Consider the following 24186-nt stretch of genomic DNA (forward strand, 5'->3'; position numbering starts at 1 on the left):
TAATAATTCAGTAATAGCAGCAGCTTACATAATCAAATGAATTGGCAATGCTAACAGTTAAAATATCTGACAAACTCAACTAGATATAATAGGTATACATTAAAACTAAAAGCGAATAAGAATGCACTTGAATAGCATAGGAAAAAGAACCACAAACATTTTAGTTTAAGCAATATAGATCATAAAATGTATCAGTGATGCTGCTTTAACCATATTAACATATTCACCTAATCATGAGAAAAAGAAATTATATTTAAATTTGTAACTGAATTTGAAGTTAGTACTCTACCTTTTCCTAATACTAAGCAGGCAAATGGTTTCTCTTTCTTTTTTTTTAAATTTTGTTTTATCTAATCACATTGTAAAACTAATGTGTCAAACTAGTTGAGCTGATAAATTGATTATGCTAACTAGGTTTCAGTAATATCGATGCGATTGTTATTAACAAACGTAAATTTAAAATTTTATGATAAAAATAATAGATAAAAAAATTGCAAAAGTAAATATTGTAACACCTCTTATTTTCAGAAAATTTAAATTATGAATGAGTTATGTTTTATTTTATTAAATTGAGCTTTTTATTATAGAAATAATTTTATTAAAGATATTTAAATTTACTTTTATGAATTAAGGAAATTAATTAAATTATTTTTAATTTTTTTAAAAATTAGAATAGCTATTTAAAACTAATTGATGAGTTTATAAATAAATGGTATTCTCAAAAATAATTAATTTTGATTTTTAATTACTACTCTATCTCCTATTTTTATTAAAATTACCAAACTATCTTTGCTCCTCTTTTTCCAAATCTAACCCTAATTTCAAAATTAACTCACACATTCTCAACTCTTACCTCACACGCTACACGCACACACAGGAGAAGCAGAGAGAGTGAAGATCGGGAAAAAGAGAGGGGAGGAAGGGACGACGCCGGCGGGGCTGGGAGCCGCCGTCGCCGTCGTTGTCGCAGATCAGGAAGGGAGAGGGAGAAGGAGATCGAAATAGGGAATCGGGAAAGGAGAAAGGAAGAAGCGCGAGAGAGGAGGTGCTTTCCCGCCGTCCTCGCCGTCGCCCCTGGAGACTGTCCCTGCCGCGGGAAGCGGGGCTTCGTCGTTGCCGTCGCGGCTACAAGTATAGGGCTTCGAAGAGAGAGAGAGAGAGAGAGAGAGAGAGAGAGAGAGAGAGAGAGAGAGAGAGAGAGAGAGAGAGAGAGAGAGAGAGAGAGAGAGAGAGAGAGAGAGAGAGACTAATTGTTGTAGGTTGTGCCACCGCGCCTCTGGTCACCGGGAACCGCGCTGATGTTGCCGAAAGCGACTACCGGAAACTCTGCAAGTTTGCTCTAGCTTCGCTTTGCTTCTGCCAGTTCTGTCCTTGTCGGTGAGGATCACCGGAGCTGCCGATGCTCCATCCCCTTATTTCCTTTGGTAAGACTAATCTTTTTCTGTCTTGTCTTGCCATAAAGCTCTATTATTGACTCTGTCCTATCCTGCTTGATGTCCATTTCTGTCTTTGCTCAGTTTTAAACCCTCGTAGGCTATTGGATTCGCTGCCATTGTTACTGTGGTTGTTCCATGTTGTTGATACTTGGGCTGTTGTTGATGTTGCTGTAGTGAGAAATCGAAGTTGTTGCTACTAACTCAGTCCAAATTTCGTGCTCTTTCATTCCATTCTACTTCAACCTTCCTCACCTTTTATCTTGGCAGAAGAAGAAGACGGGCTCACACGGAGGAGGAGAAAAAGAAGCTTTGCTCTCAGGCGGAGGATGGCAAGTTTTCTCAGGCGTCGGAGAAGAAGAAACTCTGTTGATCTGCTCTCTGCCTCTCTCCGTGACCGTGACTCTATCTCTAGTCTCTACTCTCAGGCGTTGGAGAAGAAGAAGCAGCCTCACTCTGAATTCTGATTCTCTAAAGGTTTGGGGTTAATTTTTGACGTAAAAATTAAGTGAGAAATTGACTAAAACGATGGATGCTGGAAGCAAAAGCGTGTATGATTTTTTGTTGATAAAAATTGACGACAATTTTCATCGATTTTAGTTAAAACAAAAATAAGCTTTCTAGCCGTTTATTTTATATAAATATCTATACCCTTCATTTGATTTTGAAAGAAGATCTTGATCATCTAAATTTATCGACAACAAAAGCGGTCGATATTATAATTATTAAAATAGACAACCAGTCCGTCGATTTTAAAGAAAAAAGTTTTCAACCCACCACTTCGTTAGCAATGTGACGATAATACTAATACGTTAGAAGGTTGCTAAAATAATAGATGACATGGTCGTCGATTTTAATATTTTATTTCTAATAATTTATTTTTTATTTTATCGACGATAAGCTGTCAAAAAATATCAATGAAAAATCTGACCGTCAATTTTTTGCATCGATAATTATATTGTTTCTTGTAGTGCCTGCAGATCGAGTGATGCACCACTTTGAGTATGCACAACCTATCTCTGAACCTACAAAAATCATTAGAGTAGAAGACCATTGCATCACTGTTCATGGAGTGTAACTTCATGACTGAAGAATGTTAGATGTGGGATGGATAAAGGATTGGTAAAGTTTGGTAAGATTCTTTCCAACCACCAAAAACTTTGGTTTATTGATTTCTGGCTTTCTGCTTTGCCAACCAAGTCTTTTGGTAACTGATAGTGTAGTTGAACCTTGATTGGACTTTAAAAATTATAGATGTTACCTTCATGAATAGGTCAGTTTTAACCAATGGCCTTATAGTCTCAGCAACTGTGTCTGAGTCCAACTTTGAATGATCTTGTGAAAACATTCCGATGGTGCATGTGTGCCTTCTATTATATCTCCGTATCTCCCAACAACCTTTCTTCTGTATCAAGCTGGCTCGGATAAGTCAATCTTACTCACAACCATACGTCTTGTATTTTGCATAGAACGTCTGTGGTTCAGACTCATAAATATTGTAATTGACTCCTCTAGAGATAGTGTAACTCTTAGTTATCGCAATGACCAACTTTCTGATCCTGAACTCCTCGTCTTCAACATTAGCAACATCTATAGAAAAAAAAATTGTCACTCATTGATCTATCCAAAATATAAATTAAGGAAAATGTATTACTCACTCCTCAAGTACCCATGTTTGCATATTTGAAAAATTCCGGTACATGCATGGTGTCAAGATCCAAGCTATGCATAAAAGGTAGAAAGTCTATCAGTTGATTGACTGTGGGTGAAACCACTACATTTTCCACTACTGCCTCACCTCCCATATCACCATCCTCGTCCTTCTCATTGGCTTCGTAGGTAGTTTCGAATTTTTTTTCGCTATCACTGTTTATTCCTTCGTACACTTTAGCTCTATTATCTTCCATATCTGAAATCATGTTGAATCCCATCTACATTTGTATTTTCAAACTCAACATACAACTCAATCTTTGGCTGTTGCACCTGAGTCTGCCAGTGAATTTCACATACGCAGGATACTTGCTTCATCAATGATCGGCATAATATCAAACTGTATTAAGCTATCAAATACGATAACGGAATTCCGTTGCAGAATATTGCTGATGCTCTTTATGCTTTGACAGAGATCATACTGTAGCTCCACGAACGTCATGGTGCATAGAACCATAAACGAAAACGGATTCTCACACGCAAAACTCAACCCCTTATGAGTATTTCGTATAATCTAACTGTTGTGATACACTACCATATTTATGGTACCCTCCTTCACACCACCAATACACAAACAGCTCTTCTCTTTGCAATGAAGTAAAATGGTAGCGAGCCTCACCTTATACAGATAAAGCACTCAACATGCCTCTTGCATGTTACCTGGGATGTCACCATGTGGGCAACACGTCCCTTGCGTGTTGCCTTAGATGTTGCCATGTGGAACTACGAGAAAATACGTTTTTTGCCACGCTTTTAAAGCGTGTCAAAAAGTGCGAAAAAGCGTACCGATAGCCTTTCGCCACGTTTTTTGAGCTACCGGCACGCTTTTGAAAGGGTCACATCTGCAAGCATGCCGGTTGATCTATCGCCACGCTTTTCTTGATCTATTGGTACGCTTTACTTTTTGTCATGCTTTTATCTATTGGCACGCTTAAAAGCGTGGCTGTATGTATAACCCTGTAGCCACGCTTTTGAAACTGTCGAAAAATAGACATACAGCCACACTTTTAACGTGTGTCGAAAGATGGATATACAACCACGCTTTTAAAGCATGCCGAAAAGTGAAAACTTGTCGTTACACTTCAAAAGCGTTGCCTAATTCTTTTCAAATAAAAAAATAAACAATAAAAAATAAAATAGAAATATTAATAAGTTAATCTTTCAAATAAAATAAAATACTAAAAAATTAATCTTTCATTGATTTATATGAATTATGTACATAATAAAATATGAATGAAACATTTAAGAAAAAATAAATTCAACTTCCAAAATAAACATTTAAAAAAACTACAATTCTATATTAGAAAAAATCTAATCTAATTCCTGAACAACATCCGGACTAAGTTGTAGCATACAAATGGTTGCACGCAACTCTTGTATAGCTGTCTGAGGTGGAGAAGCTGTTGGGCGACAATAACCTGTAAGCATGAGAACTATACAACAAATCGCAAAATCAGTACTAATTTCCAACATGTCAAATTTGTCACTTAGTAATCAAAACTTGTATCCCTTTTTTATAATAATACGTACCTGCAACAAGATTTGAGTCATATGTGTAGACATCAATCCCCCAAAGCTGGCCACCTCTGACCTGAACATATTAATATTAACGATATAGCATCAGAATTCAGATACTAGAGGTTAAAGGCATATTTCAATTTCATACATTGGGTTCCTAAATAAAAAATATAGGTACGTTTTTCTAATAGCAAAGCGAACAAATGAAAATTTTTATCTCAACTCATTAAATAATTTCATTAACTGAATTAATGTAAAAAAATTCATGCCAGTATCAAGGAAGCATTAGTAAAAAGTATGCATTAAAATCACATAAAAACATTGACAAATAGAATTTAAACATTGCATTGACTGCAATGATAGCAAGCAGCCATAATGAATCAAAATAAAAATCTTAAGCTTCTCTCAATATAAAAGAAGGTTGGAACTATGTTGTCTGCAATGCCACAAATAGAGTGTCTAAGCATGTATCAATTTTAGCATGTTTCATGTCAAGCTTACCTCTATATAGCAAAGTCCTTTTGTCACAATTAAATCTATTTCATGCCAGTTTTTCAGTCTTCGCTGATTTTGTTATCCTTCCAATAGATCTGATCTTAACACACAGCTAGCTGGACTTCATAAACAATAGTGCAATACAATTACATATAAAATATAAACCACTTTTGACATAATACAAATTTACTAACTTACTAAGGACTTCAACTGCTAAAAGCCATTCCTTGGCATCAGCATGTAACATCTTGACTAGATCTTTGGCACTGCTCAATATGGAAGGCCAATGCAAGGATCCGATGAGAATAGCATCAAATATAGCTTGTTTATTTTTTTTCATACAAAAGACAAGAATAACATGGGAGAAAGATTAGAAAGAAAAATTAGTCTCCAATCAATACAAAATATCTAATAATGAACAAAAAAAAAGCTTCCAGAACCAAACACACACATCTGAACTGAAGTGAAGCTCAAGGATCAATAGCCATTAAAAATCATAGCCATTGAAAATTTGAGCCAATGGCTGAAGTTAGCACTTAGAATAAGATATTAAAATAGTATGTTTACCTTCTTGGAAGCCTCCTGATAACAGCCTCATCAAGATCAAAGGGCCTATTTGTAGCAGCGAGAACAAGTATACGCTCTTTGTCTTTTGTTCGTAGACCATCCCAATTCATCATGAACTCATTCTTTATTTCTCAAAGTTAATTGCACAAAACAAAGAAAATACATGAATATTGATCACACTGAACATTCCACAAAAGATTATATACTATTTAAAAAAAATTATGATACCTTGATAGTCTCGCTTAAATTTCCAAAACCATGTAAGCTGTGCAAGGGAGCAGAACTACCAGCGGACAGCTGCTTCAAGAGCACAAATTGTAATAATCTCATCAGAATCATATTTTTTTATTTCTCAAGATGATCAAGGACTCAAGGTTATCAATTATGTTACAAATCAATCAATTTTCTAACAATTTTTGCATGAATAAGCATGACATCAAGATTCACCAAACAAGGAAACACAAGATTTAGTTCAAGAAGTAAACTAAGAGCAAGCAAGCAAACACAATAAATTTTGAAAAATGTTTAGTTCTGTTCATTGACTAAAGTTGGACAGCAGCAACTAGCAGGATTAAAATAGCTCGTATGTTGAAAATTAGTTTAAGTGAAACGTGTAGACTACAATTAAGATAGTCAACTAGCATTGCATAATAGAAAATAAATGCGTACCGCAACAGTACCGCAGCAAAAGCAAACCAAGAGAGGTGGCAGCGGCAGCAGCAATGAATAGACAATTACAAAAAGCTTGAAATAAAAAGATAAACTTAAATAAATACTAATTACTAATATGTAGCCTTTAATATTTTTCAAAAACCTCCCTCACTCACTGATTTATCACTTCAAGACTCAGTTCAAGTTTAGACATATAGAAAACTTCATGTATATTACTAATTAGGGTTAAGTTCAATTTTGGTCCCTAACGTAGGGGTCAAAATTTGTTTCGTCCCTAAGTTTTTTTTTTAAACAAAATCGTCCCCGAAGTTGATAGTTGTATTAAAATGGTCTAGCGGACAATTATGCCCCTGAGTTCGCTACTCTCTCCTTAACTGTTTGTTAATTAATTAATAATAATAATATTAATAATCATAATATTAATAATAGAAGAGAACGCTGTGGGAGAGGGAGGAGAAGATGTTGGGTCGAAGGCTTTGAGGAAGAAAGCTGCGCTAGGGTTCGACGAAGTGGAGGACGGGGATAGAGACACTGATTGGATGGCTTCCCAGGGTTCAAGATCGGGCAGAATTCGAACGCCTGTGAAGGAGATGCTATGTGGGCATGGAGAGAAGCCGATTCTGCGAACCTCAACGACGAAGGACAACCCAGGACAACGATTTTGGGGTTGTGTCTACTATGAGGTATTTTATTGGCCTGTAATTTCTGAGATTGAGGTTTTTCATTTGAGTTTCCTTCATCTTATGAGATCTGGGTGGTGATAGGTTCAGGATGGCTGTGATTTCTTTAGGTGGGCAGACCCAGAAGCTGGAGGAGTGCTGCGGGATTCTGAGATTGCAAGATGCAAGAAAAAAATTACAACGTTGAAGACAAGGTTGAAGGATGTGGAATGGAAGCTGAGGATTGTAGCTGCTTTAGGAGTAGTTGGGTGGATTGGGTTTCTCTATTTGTTGCTGCATAATCCAAGCAGTTGGAGGCAACCATATGGAATGCATCTAATCAGGAGATGAGTAGAACATCATTTGTAGGATTTTTGTGTGTTGTTTTGGTTTAGGGATGCTGTTACTTTTATGGCTATAATGATGTAATGTGATGTATCCCCTGTTAAGATGTTTGAATGAATGAATGAAAGTGTTGAAGCAGTGAAAATATGTTGTGCAAATTTCCAAGCATGAGGTAGTAAAAATGTGTTGAAAACATGTAAAGAACACTTATGTGCACCAGGATAAAACATTAAGCAATGATTCTTAAAACACTGACAATAAAAGTTCACAACATCATCCATAAGCCAAAATGGTAAATTACAGAGTTGTCTCTAGCACTTAAACAAAAAAAACACAGACCAGCATAAGCAATAAACAAACTTAAAATTTGTCCACCACATGGAACCAAATAACAAAATAACAAAATAGCAACATAACATTGTTTCAGACCTAATGAAACAGCCTAACAGCCAAAACACATAACTAATCCTCTTTAAAGATTGCCCCATGCACTAGGAGGCAATTTTGCCATTAGCTTGAGTTTCTGCATTGGGATATGAGGTGCACCAGTCTGGATAACAGAGAAACGCCTCTTCTTTTGAATTGGTTAACTGTGTGATGGCTTCTTGTTAGTGGAGCAAGCTACTGCACTTCTCTTTTGAGGCAAAGGTTGGGATGAAGGAGCTGTAGGGTTGGACTGAGGTGGTGCAGGCCCGGCAACTTTTTTGGTCTGAATCTTGGGCTGGGTTGAATTATCAGTGGGCCTAGCTGCCATCTTCCTGGGCCTGGTTACTGGTTTGTTGGGCTGAGTAGTTACTGTGTTGCAATGACTTGTTGCAGGGCTGGGTTGAGAGCATGATTTGTTGCTAAATCTCCCTCTTTGCACTGTTTGGCCAGGGGTTGTGAGCTTGCAACCTTAGTACCTCTTCTTGGACCCTTGGCAGCTTGCTGAGATGCAGGTTGGATCTGTGACAGAAACAAAAAAATAAGGAACATTATGAAGCACAAGTAAATATAACCCAACCTGAACACTATAGCAGAATGGAATGGAAGATACCTTCTTCTTAGGCTTTGTGCAACCTGATTTCTTGTGACCTAGAGCACCACAGTTAGAACACCTCTGTGTTTGGCCCCTACGGGAGAGGTGAGTTTGGCTTCTGTTATCATCATCCCCAGGTCCTCTCTTCCTCTTCTTGACTGGCCGGTGACTTGGCTTCCGATATGGTGGTGGCATGACATCATCATACTGGGACCTCTCTCACAGATCTGGCCCATTCAGAGGATGTATCACTTCTTGGTAGCACCTCAGGTAAGCATCCTTCTTGTAATGGTCATCGACAAACGACTCCAAGTCCAAGCCTTTGAATGTTATGCAGCTAATGGCATGAGGACAGGGTAGCCCGCTCATCTGCCACCTCCTACATGAACACTCACAAGCAGCCAAATCTACAACAAATTTGTCTAACCCACACATAACCTCATACTTACTAGAAGCTGACCAAAATGGCCTCCAATCCCTAGAATGCTTTACCCTTTTTCTCTAGCTTCTTCAATATCAGTGGCATAATGTTACCCTGGTAAACTTGAATCCTAGCTCTATTGGCAGCCCACCTAGTCATAATATACACCCTAATGTCCTCTAACATAGTGACAATGGGTTTTTCTCTAGCCTCCACTATCACAGCATTAAAACTCTCACTCATATTATTAACAAGACAGTCACACTTTGAATAAAATGAAAAGCGAGAACGGGACCAGAACCTGGGTGGGATGCTGTTCAAGTGCCAAAATGCATCCTCACTCTTGGCTCTCATTGTCTTCATCTCCTTCTCCCAGTCTTTCCAGTGTGTAGATTTCACACATCTCCACATTTGATTCTTCAGCTCCAATCCAGGATACTTCTTCCTGAAGTTGTTATACAGATGCCTCACATAATAGCGATTGTCCACCCCAGGGATGACTTCCTCAAGAGCTGGTAACAAGCCCTACATCAAAAAGGTAACCAAACTAATTAGTACAGCATTATTGTTTAAGTTATAAAATGCCCAAATAATTTCAAATTATTGTTTACCTTCTGTTGATCCGACATGAATGTACACCTTCCAATTTTATCAGCACCCAGGTCATCAGATAAGTGTCGCAGAAACCATACCCATGAATCCTTGGTCTCAGCTTCAACCACCGCATAAGCAATGGGAAGGATCTGGTCATTAGGATCTCTTCCTATTGCAGTGAGTAACTGGCCACCCTGAGGAGTCTTTAAGAAACACCCGTCCAAACTGATAAAGGGTCTGACATATTGGAAACTCCTCTTGCATACATTGAAGCAGACATACAATCTCTGGAACACACAATAGTTCATCAATTCAGGGTTCTGGACCTCCTGGGCAAAGTCTGGGCTCCTAATCACTTTCAAGCTGACAGATGAACCTGGATTGGCCCTTAGAATCTCTGCACAATAGTCATTAATCCTTCTATACTGCTCCCTAAATGCACCCTGGATTTGACTTAGTGCTTCTTGCTTAGACTTGGCTGCCATGGACTTGGTCATAGTAACATTCCATTTCTTGTGTGCCTTTGCTTGTAACTCCCTTATTTTAATCCTGGGATTAGACTCTACCTTCTTTTTAAACTGCGCTCCAAGCCACTTAGTGTGCAGTATCCCAACTCTGTGCGTTTGCATGCAGGTGTGTTGGAGGTTCAAGCTTCTTAACTGCCATGTGGATTCATCCCCAACCTTATGAGCATAGAGCCAAAATGGACAGTCCTTCTGACACACAGCTCTAACCCTGACCAAATCACACTTCTTAAATTTCATGCTCCTAGCCGTATGAACTGCATATGCCAGCACAGTCTCCTTAAACTCTTGTCTGGATGCATAAAGTGTCCCTACCTCCCACCTATAACTGCTCATATCCTTCAAAGGTTTATGAACTGGAAACCTTTGACCCACTCTATCTGATATATCATCACCATCATTCTCAGTTGCGTCCTCGTCCCCCTCATCCCCACCAATCATGTGGTCCATCTCCAACTCATCACTATCTGCTCCATCCTCATCACTAAAATGATTTATACCTTTACCCTTTTCCTTCCCAGCAGTTGCTTCTTTCGGCACAGAATTACCATCATCAAATCCACTATCACCCTCAAAATCCTCATCACTATCAGTGAAGTGCACCTCTCCTACACTGTCTCCCTCCTCATTAGATGGCATGTACTCCGGATCCTCACTGTCTTCGTCATTGGACTCACTTCCATCTACCTGAAACTCATCCCCCACATCTCCACCCTCGGTTGCCTTATTAGGTTCGGCACTGGCCCCTGCTGTCTCAGCCCGTTGCCCTTCAAAAACAACCAAGCCCAGCCCATCATCTGTTCCCTCTTCTGCAACTCCCCCAACATCAACGTAACCCACTTCTGGAAACGGCTCGGCATCGCCAACATCATGGACCACATACAACTCTACCAAGCCCCGTAACCCAGCAATGTTGCACATGTCGATTGCTTCTGCGTCACCCTTCAGCAACTTCAGGGAAGTCTCCATATCATCAAAGCTTGGATCTTTATACCACAACGCAACAATGTTGGCCTGCAAGTACCCAAATTGCCTTAGTTCTTCATAGGCCTCAAACAAAGACCAACGATCGCTGTCAATGTCCTCGATGATGGTACTTTGGCCCGTTAGGTACTTAAAAACCCCCTCCTCATAACCGAATGCACCCCCATGATGCACCCTCACATTCATATACACCATCTTCTGCTTAGTCAACCCTGCAATACAGCAGAATACATTACTCACAAGCACATATACAACAGAATACATTACTCACAAACCCTAGCTATGGCAGCAGACTCAAAAGACTGCATTCAACCCCTAAATGCTCGGACAGAGCAACATCATCATCAAAACCAAACCAACAACATGTTCTGAACAGTTGACGTCATTGCTTGAGGGATGGAAAGTAATCGTACCTGAACAATCAGCTGCTGCAACGATGACGATCACTCACCAATGTCTCAGCACACTGATTCTCAACCTTAACCCCCCAATGGCGACAATGCTTTCTGTTCGCACCTACGTCTGAGGGTTTCGCAGCAACGTTTCAGTTCTCAAGTGTTTCAAGGTGGTTTATGCGTTGATTCATGAGGAAACACTTCGCGGGAATGAACATTAAGGGAGAGAAACCGCAAAGGGCAGAGTTGTCATTAAATTTTATTTTTGGTGCGAAAGGACCATTTTAATACAACTATCAACTTCGGGGACGATTTTGTTTAAAAAAAAAAACTTAGGGACGAAACAAATTTTTGACCCCTACGTTAGGGACCAAAATTGAACTTAACCCTACTAATTACTAATATGTACTCAACTTTCACTCCTTTCTTCTAAGTTAAGAACCAATAAAATTCATCTACCCATTCAATATTTCACTATGGAAAAGTTTTAAAGCATAGAAGTTAATTAGAGAAATCTGCCTTGGCAGCCTTAAGCTTTTACCTTTATATATATAATTAATAGAAACAAGGAAATAAAGAAGAAAAGTTATCTTCCTCAAATCTCTATGTATTATCTAATCCGCTTATTAGCTTTAAAGTTTCTTTGTAAGAAAAGCATATATAACATCCTACCAGATTACATGCTAATATGGAGTTTAGAACAATGTTAATTCTGTTTGATGTTCAAACTTCAAACTTAAAACATAATTGAAGCAAATATTCATAGACAAGAGTGAAGCAAAGCAAAATATTAAATCAATTATATTTGATTAGATAAATAAATGAATACCTTGATAATACACAACAAAATAGGAAGTAAGCACAATTAAACTTGATAATACACAATATGTAATTCTCTAAATTAGGCTTGATAATACACAACAAAATAGGAAGCAACACATACAGGAACAAATTCACAGGAATAGATTCACAAGCCAATTCTCTTAATTTTTTTTCGGTAAAAATATTAGATCCTAACATATTCCTAAATTTAATGTGTCAATATTTAAACTTTCATTTTCACATCTTCAACACAGTAACAGATTCACAGCCCTTATTCTCACAGGAACAAAGAAACAAAGCGAAGAAATACTTACCTTGTAGTGTTAAGTAAGATCTGACTGTCAAAAGCAGAAATAAAAGAGGTTTGAATGGATATTCTGCAGGCAACTGAATCCGGCCATGATAAATACCACCCTCAAATTCAGTATCACAAGGCCCCCTAATGGCAAATTTTCATTCAAATATATTTTCCTGAAAATAAACATAATAAAGTTGTTCAGAAAAAACATATAAGATCCAAAAAACAAAAGAATAAGAATTAATTAGCAGATGCCAAGTTCCAAATAAGTATGTAAAGATGCAAACTAAGCGATTTCTCACAAGAACAATCTAAATATAGGTCGTTAACTATCAAGAACAAGTATCTAACTTAGAGACATTTTTAGTACTCTAAAACTGCACTGCATTGCTCACACACATTTAATCAAACACATGGTGGGCAATAACAGTGGCAGTGACAGAGTCTAAATAAAGAAACGAAAGAAACCTTAAAGGTTGAGCACCGAGTGAGGGATAGGCAATGATAGACAGCGCCCAAACCTAACGTGATAGTTTTCCATCATAGGGCTTTCTATCTATAGATTGAGCCATTACCACCGTCTATTGCATAACCTAAAAAAGCTATAAGCAAAGTACCAGAGGTGCGCTTCGCCCAGACTCGTTTATTTACCCTAGTTATCAAGCCTTCGCTGGCATTTGGATTATGTAGATCCAAAATGATGTCCACGGGACATAGTCCTTTCTTTCAGGAAGTGTACCTATTCATTCGGTCAAAGTCTCCACGGCGCTAGTCCTCCATCTTAATCTCTGGCAGCATTTTTCGGCCTACCATTTCTTAGGGCTTGGCACGGGACTTCTTAGTACCAGACTACTTGACTGCTGCCTGAGCCTAGCTAGTACACTGCGCGCTAGAAAGAGGGAGGACATGCCGACAAAGCAGTGGCGACGGGGCAGCGCCAATGGAAGGTTGCGAGAGAGGGTGCGAGGTTGCGAATCTGAGGAGGAGGCTTGCGTTGAGGGTGCGAGGGTTGCAAAAGAGAGGGTGCGACAGAGGGCTTGGAGAAAGGGCTGGGTGCAAGGGTTCTCAGTAGTGATGAAGGTTCTCAATAGTGATGAAGATGAAGGGCTCAAAGAGAGGGCTGGTGCAAGGATTCTCATAGCAGTGATGAAGATGAAGGGCTGAGAGAAAGCGCAACGGGGTGGCAAGGGTCCTCATCGGCAGTGAAGGGTCTATAGCTGGGTGGAGAGGGCTGGGTAGGGTGTGTTTGACGGCTGGGCGATGATGAAGGGTTATCACTTAGAGGATTTTAGGGTTAAAGTGTTTAACTTGGAAAAAAAATTAAAGGTTTGGAAAAAAAATTTGGTGGAAACTCTATCGCTACGCTTTTTTGGGGTAACCAATTAATTAAAGGATATCGCCATACTTTAAAAATGTGACCGTTTGAAGACAAACTAGACATGCTTTAAAAGTGTGCCTGTTTTTCTCTATGGCCATGCTTTTGAAGTGTGGCAAAAAAAATGTTGCTAAATCAGTAATCAATCGCCACCCTCATAAAAGCGTGCATGTTTCTCAAAAAACGTGGCCAAATTACTAATCAGTGGCCACCCTCATAAAAACGTGGTCATTGACCATTTTTAGCCACGCTTTAAAAAGTGTGTTGATACACCTTTTTTCTTGTAGTATGGCCAACACATGTCTCGCATGCTAACTAAGTACGCCCTGCGTGTTGCACCTGCTCTCCTTGTAACATCTACCCATATGTAATTATACTAAATAACTATTTCTAGTAAAACCACCAACTTTTTTTCATATAGAAAAAAATGAGATGATATCTTATACATTTAATTCAAAACTTTTATAATCATAGAATCCAGTGTAACAAATGCGTTTTTAACACTTACCTTAAAAGTGCGTTCATTGCTAGGTCTAGTCAACCGAAATCTCGGAATGGTCTTAATTCTTATCACCGCTGAATTAAAATAATAATATTTAGAGTATATATTTAAATTAGTCCTATGCAAATTTTAGATCAAATATTTTAGTCTCTAATAAATTTATTATTTTATAAGTTCCTAATAAGTATTACTTTTCTCAAATAATTTAGTCCCTCTATGACTCTATTACTTATAATAAAATACTTAATATGTATATTAGACAAATAATTTTTTAATAAATTTTTTAGAAGGCAATTAGATCCTCAACAAATATCACTATAAGATAAAGAAGAATGTTTGAGAGCCATTAAAATTTATTGTTTTTATCCAGCAATTAGCTATCAATATTTAAAAGTATAGGATAAAATATATTGTTAGATTACTAGACTAAAGGAACTAGACTAAAGAAATTGAGTTGATGGGTAAATGATGACCAAAAATAATAAATTTTGATAGTCCCTTAGTATTTTTCTAAGATAAATTAGTCCTCTTATTATTAAAGAATCAATTTGTCTCGACAACCTCTAAAATAATAAAAATTTATTAAATATCAAAATTTCTTATCTAAAAATTTTAGAGACTAATTAAAATATATATTTACTCTAATAGTTATGATCATACTTACTTAAAATTTAAATAAGTAAATAATATTTTTATAATATTTACCGGTGATTTTAATTAATTTTATTCATAAGAATTTGGATTAAATTTATATTTATTTTTGGTTTTTAATTTAGATTTTATTTATTGAAATGACAAAATTAGAATGTTTTGAGAGAATTAATTAGCTAGCGATAAACATATAATAAAAAAATACAAAAATATTTTGTTCACACACAAAATAAATCACTAAATCAAGTTTTATGTATGTATATGTATTTATACACGTTAATTTATATATTTTTTAACTAAATAATCAACTACTAAAATAATTAAATTTGTCATAATAAAATAATCAAATTTATAATAGATAAATAATTAATTAAACAGTTTATAGAAGTATGATAAAAAAAGATTATGAGATCTCACATGCATATATTTCTATTGGTAACTAATTTTTTGTATAAATATAGTATCATTGTAAAAGATATTATGGAAGAAACTAAAACCAGCCAATGAGTTATAGTTCAAATTGCATAGTCTCATCATACTCAATTAAGAAGTTGTGGGTTCGAGTCTCATATCTTTGGTAAAAAAAAAAAAAAAACTAAAACCAACCCCAAATATTATAAGCAATAGTTATACTTTTTTTTTTCTTTTAGAGATTAACACTCAAAACTCCTGCAATTTTTTACTATTATCCCATGCATGAATATGTGCACCCAAAAAGTTAAGCTTAATCTAAGTAAAAAGATGCATTAATTATTTAAGATTGTCATTTGCAATCTATAATTAAATTTATAACTGCCGGATGCTTGGTAGTAGATACGTTTTTAACACATTTCTTAAATGGCAGGCAGGACATATATATTTATGAATAATATTACATATTTAAATTTTTTTATTAATAAGTTTAATTAAGTTAATTTTATATAATAAAAATCAGTTATAGTTAATATTATTTTAAATTTTATTACGAAAAAATTTAAAAAATCAGTATTTTTATTAAAATTTGATTAGTACTTAATCAATAAAAAATAAATGAATAATCTCACATCATTAAATATAATTTCACATCATTAAAAATATTAATAATAATTAATTTATAACTATAAATTACAAAATCTATTAACCTCTAACATTTTTTTTATTATTTAACTTGATTCATAAAAAGACTTATACATATAATATTAGTCTATAACATATTATGAGGTCAAATTTGATTAAGCAAATTAAAAATACGCACGCTCCACTTTCATGTTAGTCAACGGAAAAGTTGGTGTATGCCTACACTTACCATTTATTATAAAATATAAACCACTATAAAAAGGTACCTATGTCTATGTCTTATGGATTCACATGTTCAACTCTCGTTTAGGTTTGCAACTTCTTCATATCTTTGAGAATAACATTCTCAAAACTCTTGCAGATTATTATCTATATATAATTTTTTTTAAATCTCCAAATGTCTTGTAATAATAAGGATCTGAAGATTAAGATTTCAAATGTCTTTGGCGATGAACCTGATGCCAATGAACTCTGTGAAATTTTCTTTCAAGCAAATAATGTGCTGAGGACAGATGAAAATCCTAATCTTTCATTTCTACTTGAAGATGAACTTGTTGTGGCTGCAACTCATCATCATCGTCATGATTATAATTATGTTGAGCATATGGCTGATCATGCTCAAGAGGTTGATTCATGGACTAGGATGAATAGTAGCTATGCTGAGGAATTTATTGACATCGTAAACTTTGTAAACTTATGCTTTAGGTAAATTATTCTATGATAATGTAACTTTATATTGTTACCAGATGGAAGTTTTGTAGCAATAATTGAATTGTTTTCGTGCAACTTTGAAATTATGGGTTCAAATTATGAAATTGATGTAATTATCAGGTGTGTGTGATTGATTTTTAGTTTTTTTGAAATGTGTTAATACAGAATATTTATGTATCAGAATGCTCTTTTAATATAATTTTTATTACTCTCGCATTGTTCAATTATAGTTACTTATTATGTTTTTTAGTAAAAGGCTAGGGCCAGTAATTTTGTTAAATTCTGACCAGCATGTAATCAGCAAAAAAAAGTGAGTTATTGGATGAAATCTCACACCAATCTCACACTATTAAAACTATCATTAATGACTATTTGATGACTACAAATACCAAAAGTTACTGGTCCCTAACACTCTTCATTTTGAGATTGAAATAAAAAAGAAATTTTTTTTTACTTCTTTTATAATTAGATTCATATCAGATCGGATTAGATCAACCGAGTACAGATAATAATTTTGAGATGTGTTATCTTCGATCTATTATATATATAGTGTTTATCAAACAACTTGTACTGATAGAGTAGTTAATTCACTCATCTATTTAAATAAGTATTTAAAATTCAAATTTTACATTGTGCATGTAATAACCCATTAACCAATGCCAAATCCTTATCTGCGATGGAATATGGAATTAATCTTTATTGACTGTTTCAATTAAAAAAAAAAGGGTATCATCTATAAAAATGGCATTAAATACTTTTATTCCTACATGTTATTATTACCATTAAAAGTATTTACTACATTAATTTTAATTTATATTATTATATACATTTGTACATTAAATCTTTATATTTTTATCTAGTCTGAAACTTTATAAATATAAACTCTTGCGTATGGAAGATTAATCAAACAATTGGTTTTTCCAATATATATATACAATAAAAATATTATTTGTATATAAAAATTAATCATTAAAATTAATCAATATATATTTATATATAAATATATATAATTTAATTTTTTATTATATATTTAATATTTTAATATAATTTTATATTAATAACTAATTTTAATATTAATTTCAATATACGACTAACATGATTATATATATTTCATTTCTCATGTGAACATGTTTTGTATAAATTCTGCAAGAAATCGTGTTAAGAAGTTAGGAAGGATTAATTAGCTTATAAATCAGGTCGAGAATATATGCAAGTGAGCAGCTTCAAATCCTTCAATTAATTATTTATTTATCTGTTCGTAATTTCCCAAAAAATTATACTACGTAGCCCCAATGCAACTTGCAATTTAATTTTCTAAAAGGAAAAATATCTTGTCTTCACAGGTAAAGTATAATTAATTAAATTGCCTGTTTCACTCTGTATATATATTTCATTAGATTATTGAAGCTATCTACAATCGATCGGCTTCCCGCGGAACTATGTATAATCGGCTTTAAACGGAATTAGTCTTAAAAGTGAGTGAAATCAATTCATGAATTAATTAATCTAATAAACTGAGTTCGTTCATGAACTTATAAGCTAAACTTAAGTAAATTTAAATTCATATATTAAATTAATTAAATTTAAACTTTAATAACCTCAATTAATTAGTTCGTAAATTAATTTGATTATATATATATTACTTGTTATAATTTTTATATTAATAAATATTTTGTATTTTTATATCTGATTATGATAAAGGATATAAATTATGGTTGTAGAAACACAAATTTTTATTTATATAAAATTATGAATCATATTATTATTTGAGCCAACTCGTAAGTTTTTGGTAAGTCTAAGTTTGAGCTTTATAAATAGGCTCAATTATAAATGAATTGAGTTTAATTTTTATGAGTGGAACTTGAACTTGGTCTTCTGACTCAATTCAGTTCGGTTCACTTGTAGTCTTAAGCGGAGCGCATAACTGAATGATAATAAATGAAAAAATATACTAAACTAACTTTTAGTTAGCCAATATTAACTGTATTTAAATTTATAATTTATAATTTAAAATTAAATATTTATTATTTAAGACTTAGAATATAAGATAAATAAATAATTAAAAAATTACTCATATTGATTAAAAAAAATTGGTTGTTACCTATCATTACTCGTAATAAATATATAGAAGCATGTGATTTATACATTTATGAAATATTAATACATGTGAAATTAGTTAAAATATTATATACTTTACATTTTAATTAAAAAGTTTTTATTTTAATTTTAAGGGAAAAACATTTATACGCTGAATTCTTCTCAATTAATGTTACTGCATAAAAATTGAAAAAAAAAATTCTAAAATAAAAAATTTGTAAAGAGAAAAAATAAGAAGTTAATTATTGTTAAATTTATAACATCTATCACATATAAATTTTAAAATTTTAATTTAAAAGTGATTAAACTTTCACTCTCTCACATTAAAAGAGATCAATCTGAAAAAACAGTGTCTATATAGTTCGACTAGCGTTATTATTCTTTAATTTGGAATGTTGGTGTCTTCAATGTACTTAAGGTTGTATTTGTTTTTAAAAAGAAAAAAAAAGACACAAAAAAAGTGTTTTATATTTTATTTGATGATAATTAAATTTAAGATAGAATAAATTATAAAAAATTATACTTTAATTTTTTTAATTTCTCACACAAAATTTAAAAAATAAAATAAAAATATAATTATAAAAAATAATAAAAAATAAAATTATATTTTTTATTAATATATTTGTATAATTCCTATAAAAAAACACAAAATATACCAATTCTATATCTGAAAATATAATTTTTATATCTATATCTCACTCGTCATACATAATTTTTTCTCTCTATTCTCTTTTTTCAATGTTCAATACGTGTATAAATAAACACACCCTAACATATACATGTATAAAGATGTATCAACTCAATATGTATCTGGTTTCGCCTAATGTGATATTTGATATAATAGCAAAGAATACAATACCAAAGAAAATAATGTGATATAATAGAAACACATTATAACTCTAAAGATAAATAATGCTGTTATAATAATGAATCTGAATGTGTAGTCGTAAAAATTAATAAATAATAATAATAAATAAATAAATAAAATGAAAATATTTACTCCTATTTCAATTTTCCCCTCATTATAAAATCAAATGTAACTGAAGTTTGTTGAAACGAAATTGCACTTCTAGGGGGAAAAAACAATTATTATACATATCCTCTTGTTTTTAGTACCCCTTTTGAACTTTGACGATTACTTTTCAAAGCACGTGATATTCAACTGTTCTTATCCAGCTACTATTTTCTATTATTTTTTTTAAACATATTGTGTATATATAAAAAATTAGTTATTAAATTAATTATTTTATAACATATATATTAGAAAATAATATTAAGACCAATATTATAATAACTAATACTATAATAGATTATCAAACAAGTTTAATATTAAATTTATTAACATAACTTTTTGTTAATTTTAAATTTTAAATTTTTTTATTAAATGTTAACTGTGATCATTTTTAAGAAAATTTTATATTAAAATATAAAATATACATTAAAATTTATTAAATAATACATATATTTAAACATAAATAAATATATATATGATAACTAATTTAATCATTAATTTTTAGTATACACGTAATAATTTTTTATGCATCAAATAAAGTAATAGCAATAAAATGGTAAAAAACATATGCTTGCCATCATTGATAATTTACTTACAGAATCAAATCTGATGTTTCGCAGCTTAAACACACATCTCTAAAATAGTTTTGATTATTTTTGAGAATTGAAAATTGAGAATAAAACTCGAAACATTTGATCTACCAGCTAAGCATGTAGATTCTAGTTGCACTAGTAACCTATAGATTTTAACTTTACCATAAAAACATATAGAAGTTAGCAAAACAAAAAAAAAATTGAAAATCTACCCCAAATCCATTATTGATCTTGCTTCTGCTTCACCAAAAAGGCAAAAGGCAAACTTTTATATATATTTGGGATTTTTACTCTAATTTCAGTCTTTTGTGTCACTGGGTTTTCTCATCATATGAATTTTTATATAGATGGGTATATGTTCAATTTAGAAAATTAAAACTTGGGTGAAATTATCATTTTATCTATAATAATATTACACCTTAAAAATTCTCTTATCTGGAAAAAAAAAAAAGATTATTCTATTTTTACCTCCAACCAAACATATTTCTAAAGATAATTTCATAACTAATAATAACATATATGATTTATTCATCTAATGCATGTAATTGATAGTACATAATAATTAATTAAACACAAATCAAACAAGAAAAATACAACTATGTCAGATGATGAGTTAATGTAAGAATCTGGTTATAATAAAAATGCATAAATTAAAATTCTGACAAGTACCTCAAGATCTCACTGAGAATTTTGTCTCATTCATATAGTCAGATCCAGGGTACTAGCCATTTTCCCTTGCTTCTTGCAACAATCTTGTGCTTCCTTCAACTTATTGCTTCTAAGATTATTAGAGGTTGATGATTGAATAGGAGGGTACAAAGATAATGATAGATTGTTATCATCATCATTATTCTTGTTATTATCATCATGATCCTCCAATTCCACTCTTCTTTCTTCATCATCACCATCTATCCTTGAGTTCAATTTTAATGAAAGATCCAAATCAATTTTTTCAGTAGCTAATGATGATGATGATGATGGTGATGCCTTCCTTTTCAATGGCATGATGATGTTATGATTGTTATTATTGTCTTGTGTTCTTGGATTTTGTGATGATAATAATAATGGGGTGAGACCAACATTATTATTATTGCTCAATCTTTTAGTGCATAGGGAGTGATCATGTGCACTACTACTACCAAATGAGAGGAATTCATGATCATCTTTTCTTCGTTCATGGATTTTAAAACTACTATTACTTGTTATTATTGGTTGTTGTTGTTGTTGCTGCTCAATAAAATTGGAAGAAGAACCAACCCGGAAGATGCTATTAGCCCAATTGAAAGGTCTATGCACCATTTTTTCATAGGCACTTGTGAATGAATTATCCCCATATCCAAATCTGTAAAAAATTAAGGAAAGACAATTTATTACTAGTTTGATTAATATTAAGACCAAATTTCAAAGTATTTATTAGGAGAAAATTTGACCTATTTTTAATTCGCTGAAAACTAAAATAGAAATATGTATATTTAGTTTGTGTTTTTATTTTTCTTTTGTTTTCATATTTTTTGTTTTTATAATTTTGTGAAAAAAATAAAAATAATATGAGTGTATTTGATTTATATTTATATTTTTTTTATTTTCAGTTATTTCTTTTTTTTATAATTTTATAAAGCAAAAAGAAAAAAGCAGAATTAAAAATAAAAAATACTAAAAATAAAAACAAAAAATAAAAATACAAACCAAATGTACTTATAATATTTTGATTTCTATCAAAACAGAATATACTAAAAATAAAAAATAAAAACACAAAACAAACCTACCTTAATTTTTCTATCAATGTATTTATATTTTTACTTCAAATACTTACTAATAAATACAGCTTTAACATGTACTTAACATAAGTAAAAAAGATAAGGAACTAATCATATATATATATATAAGATTTAATTATTTTATTAATATCTGTAATTTCACTAAATTTATAATTAATTTTTTGTATTTTTTAATTAAATCTTTACACTACTTTTAGTTTATAATTAAATTTTTGTCAACGTAAAAAATGTTAAAGTTAATAGAATATTTTTTTACAAATTAAACATAATACCAATTAAGAATTTAATTAGATCTTTGATTATATATTTTTTAGAAGAAATATTTTATTAATTTTAATATTTTTAATATGAAAATGATCTAATTATAAAATTATTAAAAGTAATATAAAAATTAAATTAAAAAAATATATAAAAATTTAATTATAAATTTAAAATTATAGAGACTAATAAAGTAATTAAACCTAAATATAACTATGATCTAGATTATACATGTGTACCTGTGGGATGAAATTGTGCTTGGGTTATACCCTTGAAGCATTGGAAGTTGGCTAAGATTATATATATTTCTGTCTCCAGTATCCATAAGACGACTACTATGATGATTGGCCAACACTGTGATACATACAATTAGGACTAATTGCAATTAATTGGAAACCCTAATAAATAATACTAACATGCATTTATAAGTTTATGAATATGCACGGGGCCGGGAAACAAACATTTTGTACCTTGATGATTTGGTTCATCCAATTTTTTGCTTCTAAACATCTGAGAAAAAAAGAAAAGAAAATAAGCAACGAATTATTAAATCAGGCTAATGAGTTAGGATATGCTAAGAATATATATAGATTAAAATAACCTATTATTTGTAATAATAAATCAAAATTCAAAACTAAATATAAAGAGAAAAATCACGAGGGTATACCAAACTTATCTATGTTAATTAATTAATTACCTGTAAATGACTCTTGACATGGGCAATACTTAATCCTTTGATGTTCATCAATTGAAGAACCAGTTTTGGGGTTGCTCCTATTCCCAAGAAAGATAATAATAAATATAAATAATAATATAGCAAAAATTGAAATAATCCAATTAAGAATAATATATATATGGAACTTACTCTCTTGACCTCCAAGTCTTTGAACAGCATGAAGAAATCTAAGGTGAAGATCAGGTGTCCAACGAAGCCTTGGAAACTTGGATCTAACATAAGGCCTTATTTTCTTCTTATCATTATTATTATTACTATTCTCTTCCACTGTGCTATTGCTTGAACACCCTCCTCCTCCTCCTCCATTATTCTTCTTGTTTTCGCATTCGTCGTCGTCTTCTTCTTCTTCTTCTTCTTCTTCCTCAAGGTTTGAAGGGCTTGTCTTGGAACATTGGGATCCATGGCTTTCTTCCATACTTAATTGGAGACTAATAAGGGAAAAAACAAAGAAAGAAATGGGGTTGACTTTTTTGACCCTAGAGGTCAATTAATGGAACCAAATCCACTACTTAAAACCTAATAATAATTGTTCATCCTCCTCCATGCTTTGACACTTAACAAGAGATATACCAAGAAGTAGTAGAAACCCTAGATGGATCTTCAAATGAAATTTAATTAGAACATCTAGCTTCTTCTATCTATTACTCCTTCTATCTATTACTCCTTCTTCTCTCTCTTCTCTTTATGCATATGTGAGTGATGAGGTGATGAATAAAAACATATATGTGTTTTGAATATGCATGGTGGTGATGATGGAATGCAAGGAATATAATTAATAATTTCATGTGAATACAAGACCTTTATTTGTTGCCACTTGAATAAGGAAAGCTATTTTTTGGTGTGACAATAAAGTAATCAATACCGATGAACGGATAGCTAGTCACACTAATATTTTACTATTATATCGCTGGAACGTTTCTATCATAATAGACAAACATGTTTTCTTCTCAATAATATTAATA

General features: G+C 32.5%; 2 protein-coding genes across 2 annotated transcripts; both read right to left on the minus strand.

Annotated features, from left to right (window-relative positions):
• Positions 1–4705: 4705 nt before the first annotated feature.
• LOC107627707 (uncharacterized) lies at positions 4706–14131 on the minus strand. The gene is made up of 6 exons (XM_016330529.3): positions 14104–14131; positions 13449–13504; positions 5952–6020; positions 5724–5845; positions 5355–5422; positions 4706–4734 (listed from the first exon to the last, which is right to left on the minus strand). Exons 1-6 carry the CDS (start codon positions 14129–14131, stop codon positions 4706–4708), a joined length of 372 nt encoding a protein of 123 aa, XP_016186015.2.
• A 6817-nt stretch (positions 14132–20948) lies between these two features.
• On the minus strand, positions 20949–23962 carry LOC107628479 (uncharacterized). Its single transcript, XM_016331131.3, has 5 exons — positions 23354–23962; positions 23186–23262; positions 22959–22998; positions 22728–22842; positions 20949–21794 (listed from the first exon to the last, which is right to left on the minus strand). The coding sequence occupies exons 1-5, from the start codon at positions 23637–23639 to the stop codon at positions 21152–21154; spliced, it is 1161 nt and encodes a 386-aa protein (XP_016186617.1). The 5' UTR covers positions 23640–23962; the 3' UTR covers positions 20949–21151.
• Between the last annotated feature and the right edge of the window lie 224 nt (positions 23963–24186).

This window comes from Arachis ipaensis, chromosome B2 (genome assembly GCF_059453495.1).
Source record: "Arachis ipaensis isolate K30076 ecotype BB chromosome B2, ASM5945349v1, whole genome shotgun sequence".
Classification (NCBI taxonomy): Eukaryota; Viridiplantae; Streptophyta; class Magnoliopsida; order Fabales; family Fabaceae; genus Arachis; species Arachis ipaensis.

What these genes read in the sequence shown, in the direction of transcription:
- LOC107627707 (XM_016330529.3), bottom strand. Translation starts at nt 14,131, where the DNA reads ATGTGTTGGCCATACTACAAGAAAAAAG. An exon ending in ATCAGGAGGCTTCCAAGAAG is followed by an intron (nt 5,423 to 5,723) that starts GTAAACATACTA and finishes CATATTGAGCAG; the next exon opens with TGCCAAAGATCTAGTCAAGA. An exon ending in TTTAGCAGTTGAAGTCCTTA is followed by an intron (nt 4,735 to 5,354) that starts GTAAGTTAGTAA and finishes TAATATGTTCAG; the next exon opens with GTCAGAGGTGGCCAGCTTTG.
- LOC107628479 (XM_016331131.3), bottom strand. Translation starts at nt 23,639, where the DNA reads ATGGAAGAAAGCCATGGATCCCAATGTTCCAAGACAAGCCCTTCAAAC. An exon ending in ATGTCAAGAGTCATTTACAG is followed by an intron (nt 22,999 to 23,185) that starts GTAATTAATTAA and finishes TTTTTTTCTCAG; the next exon opens with ATGTTTAGAAGCAAAAAATT. An exon ending in GGATGAACCAAATCATCAAG is followed by an intron (nt 22,843 to 22,958) that starts GTACAAAATGTT and finishes TATGTATCACAG; the next exon opens with TGTTGGCCAATCATCATAGT.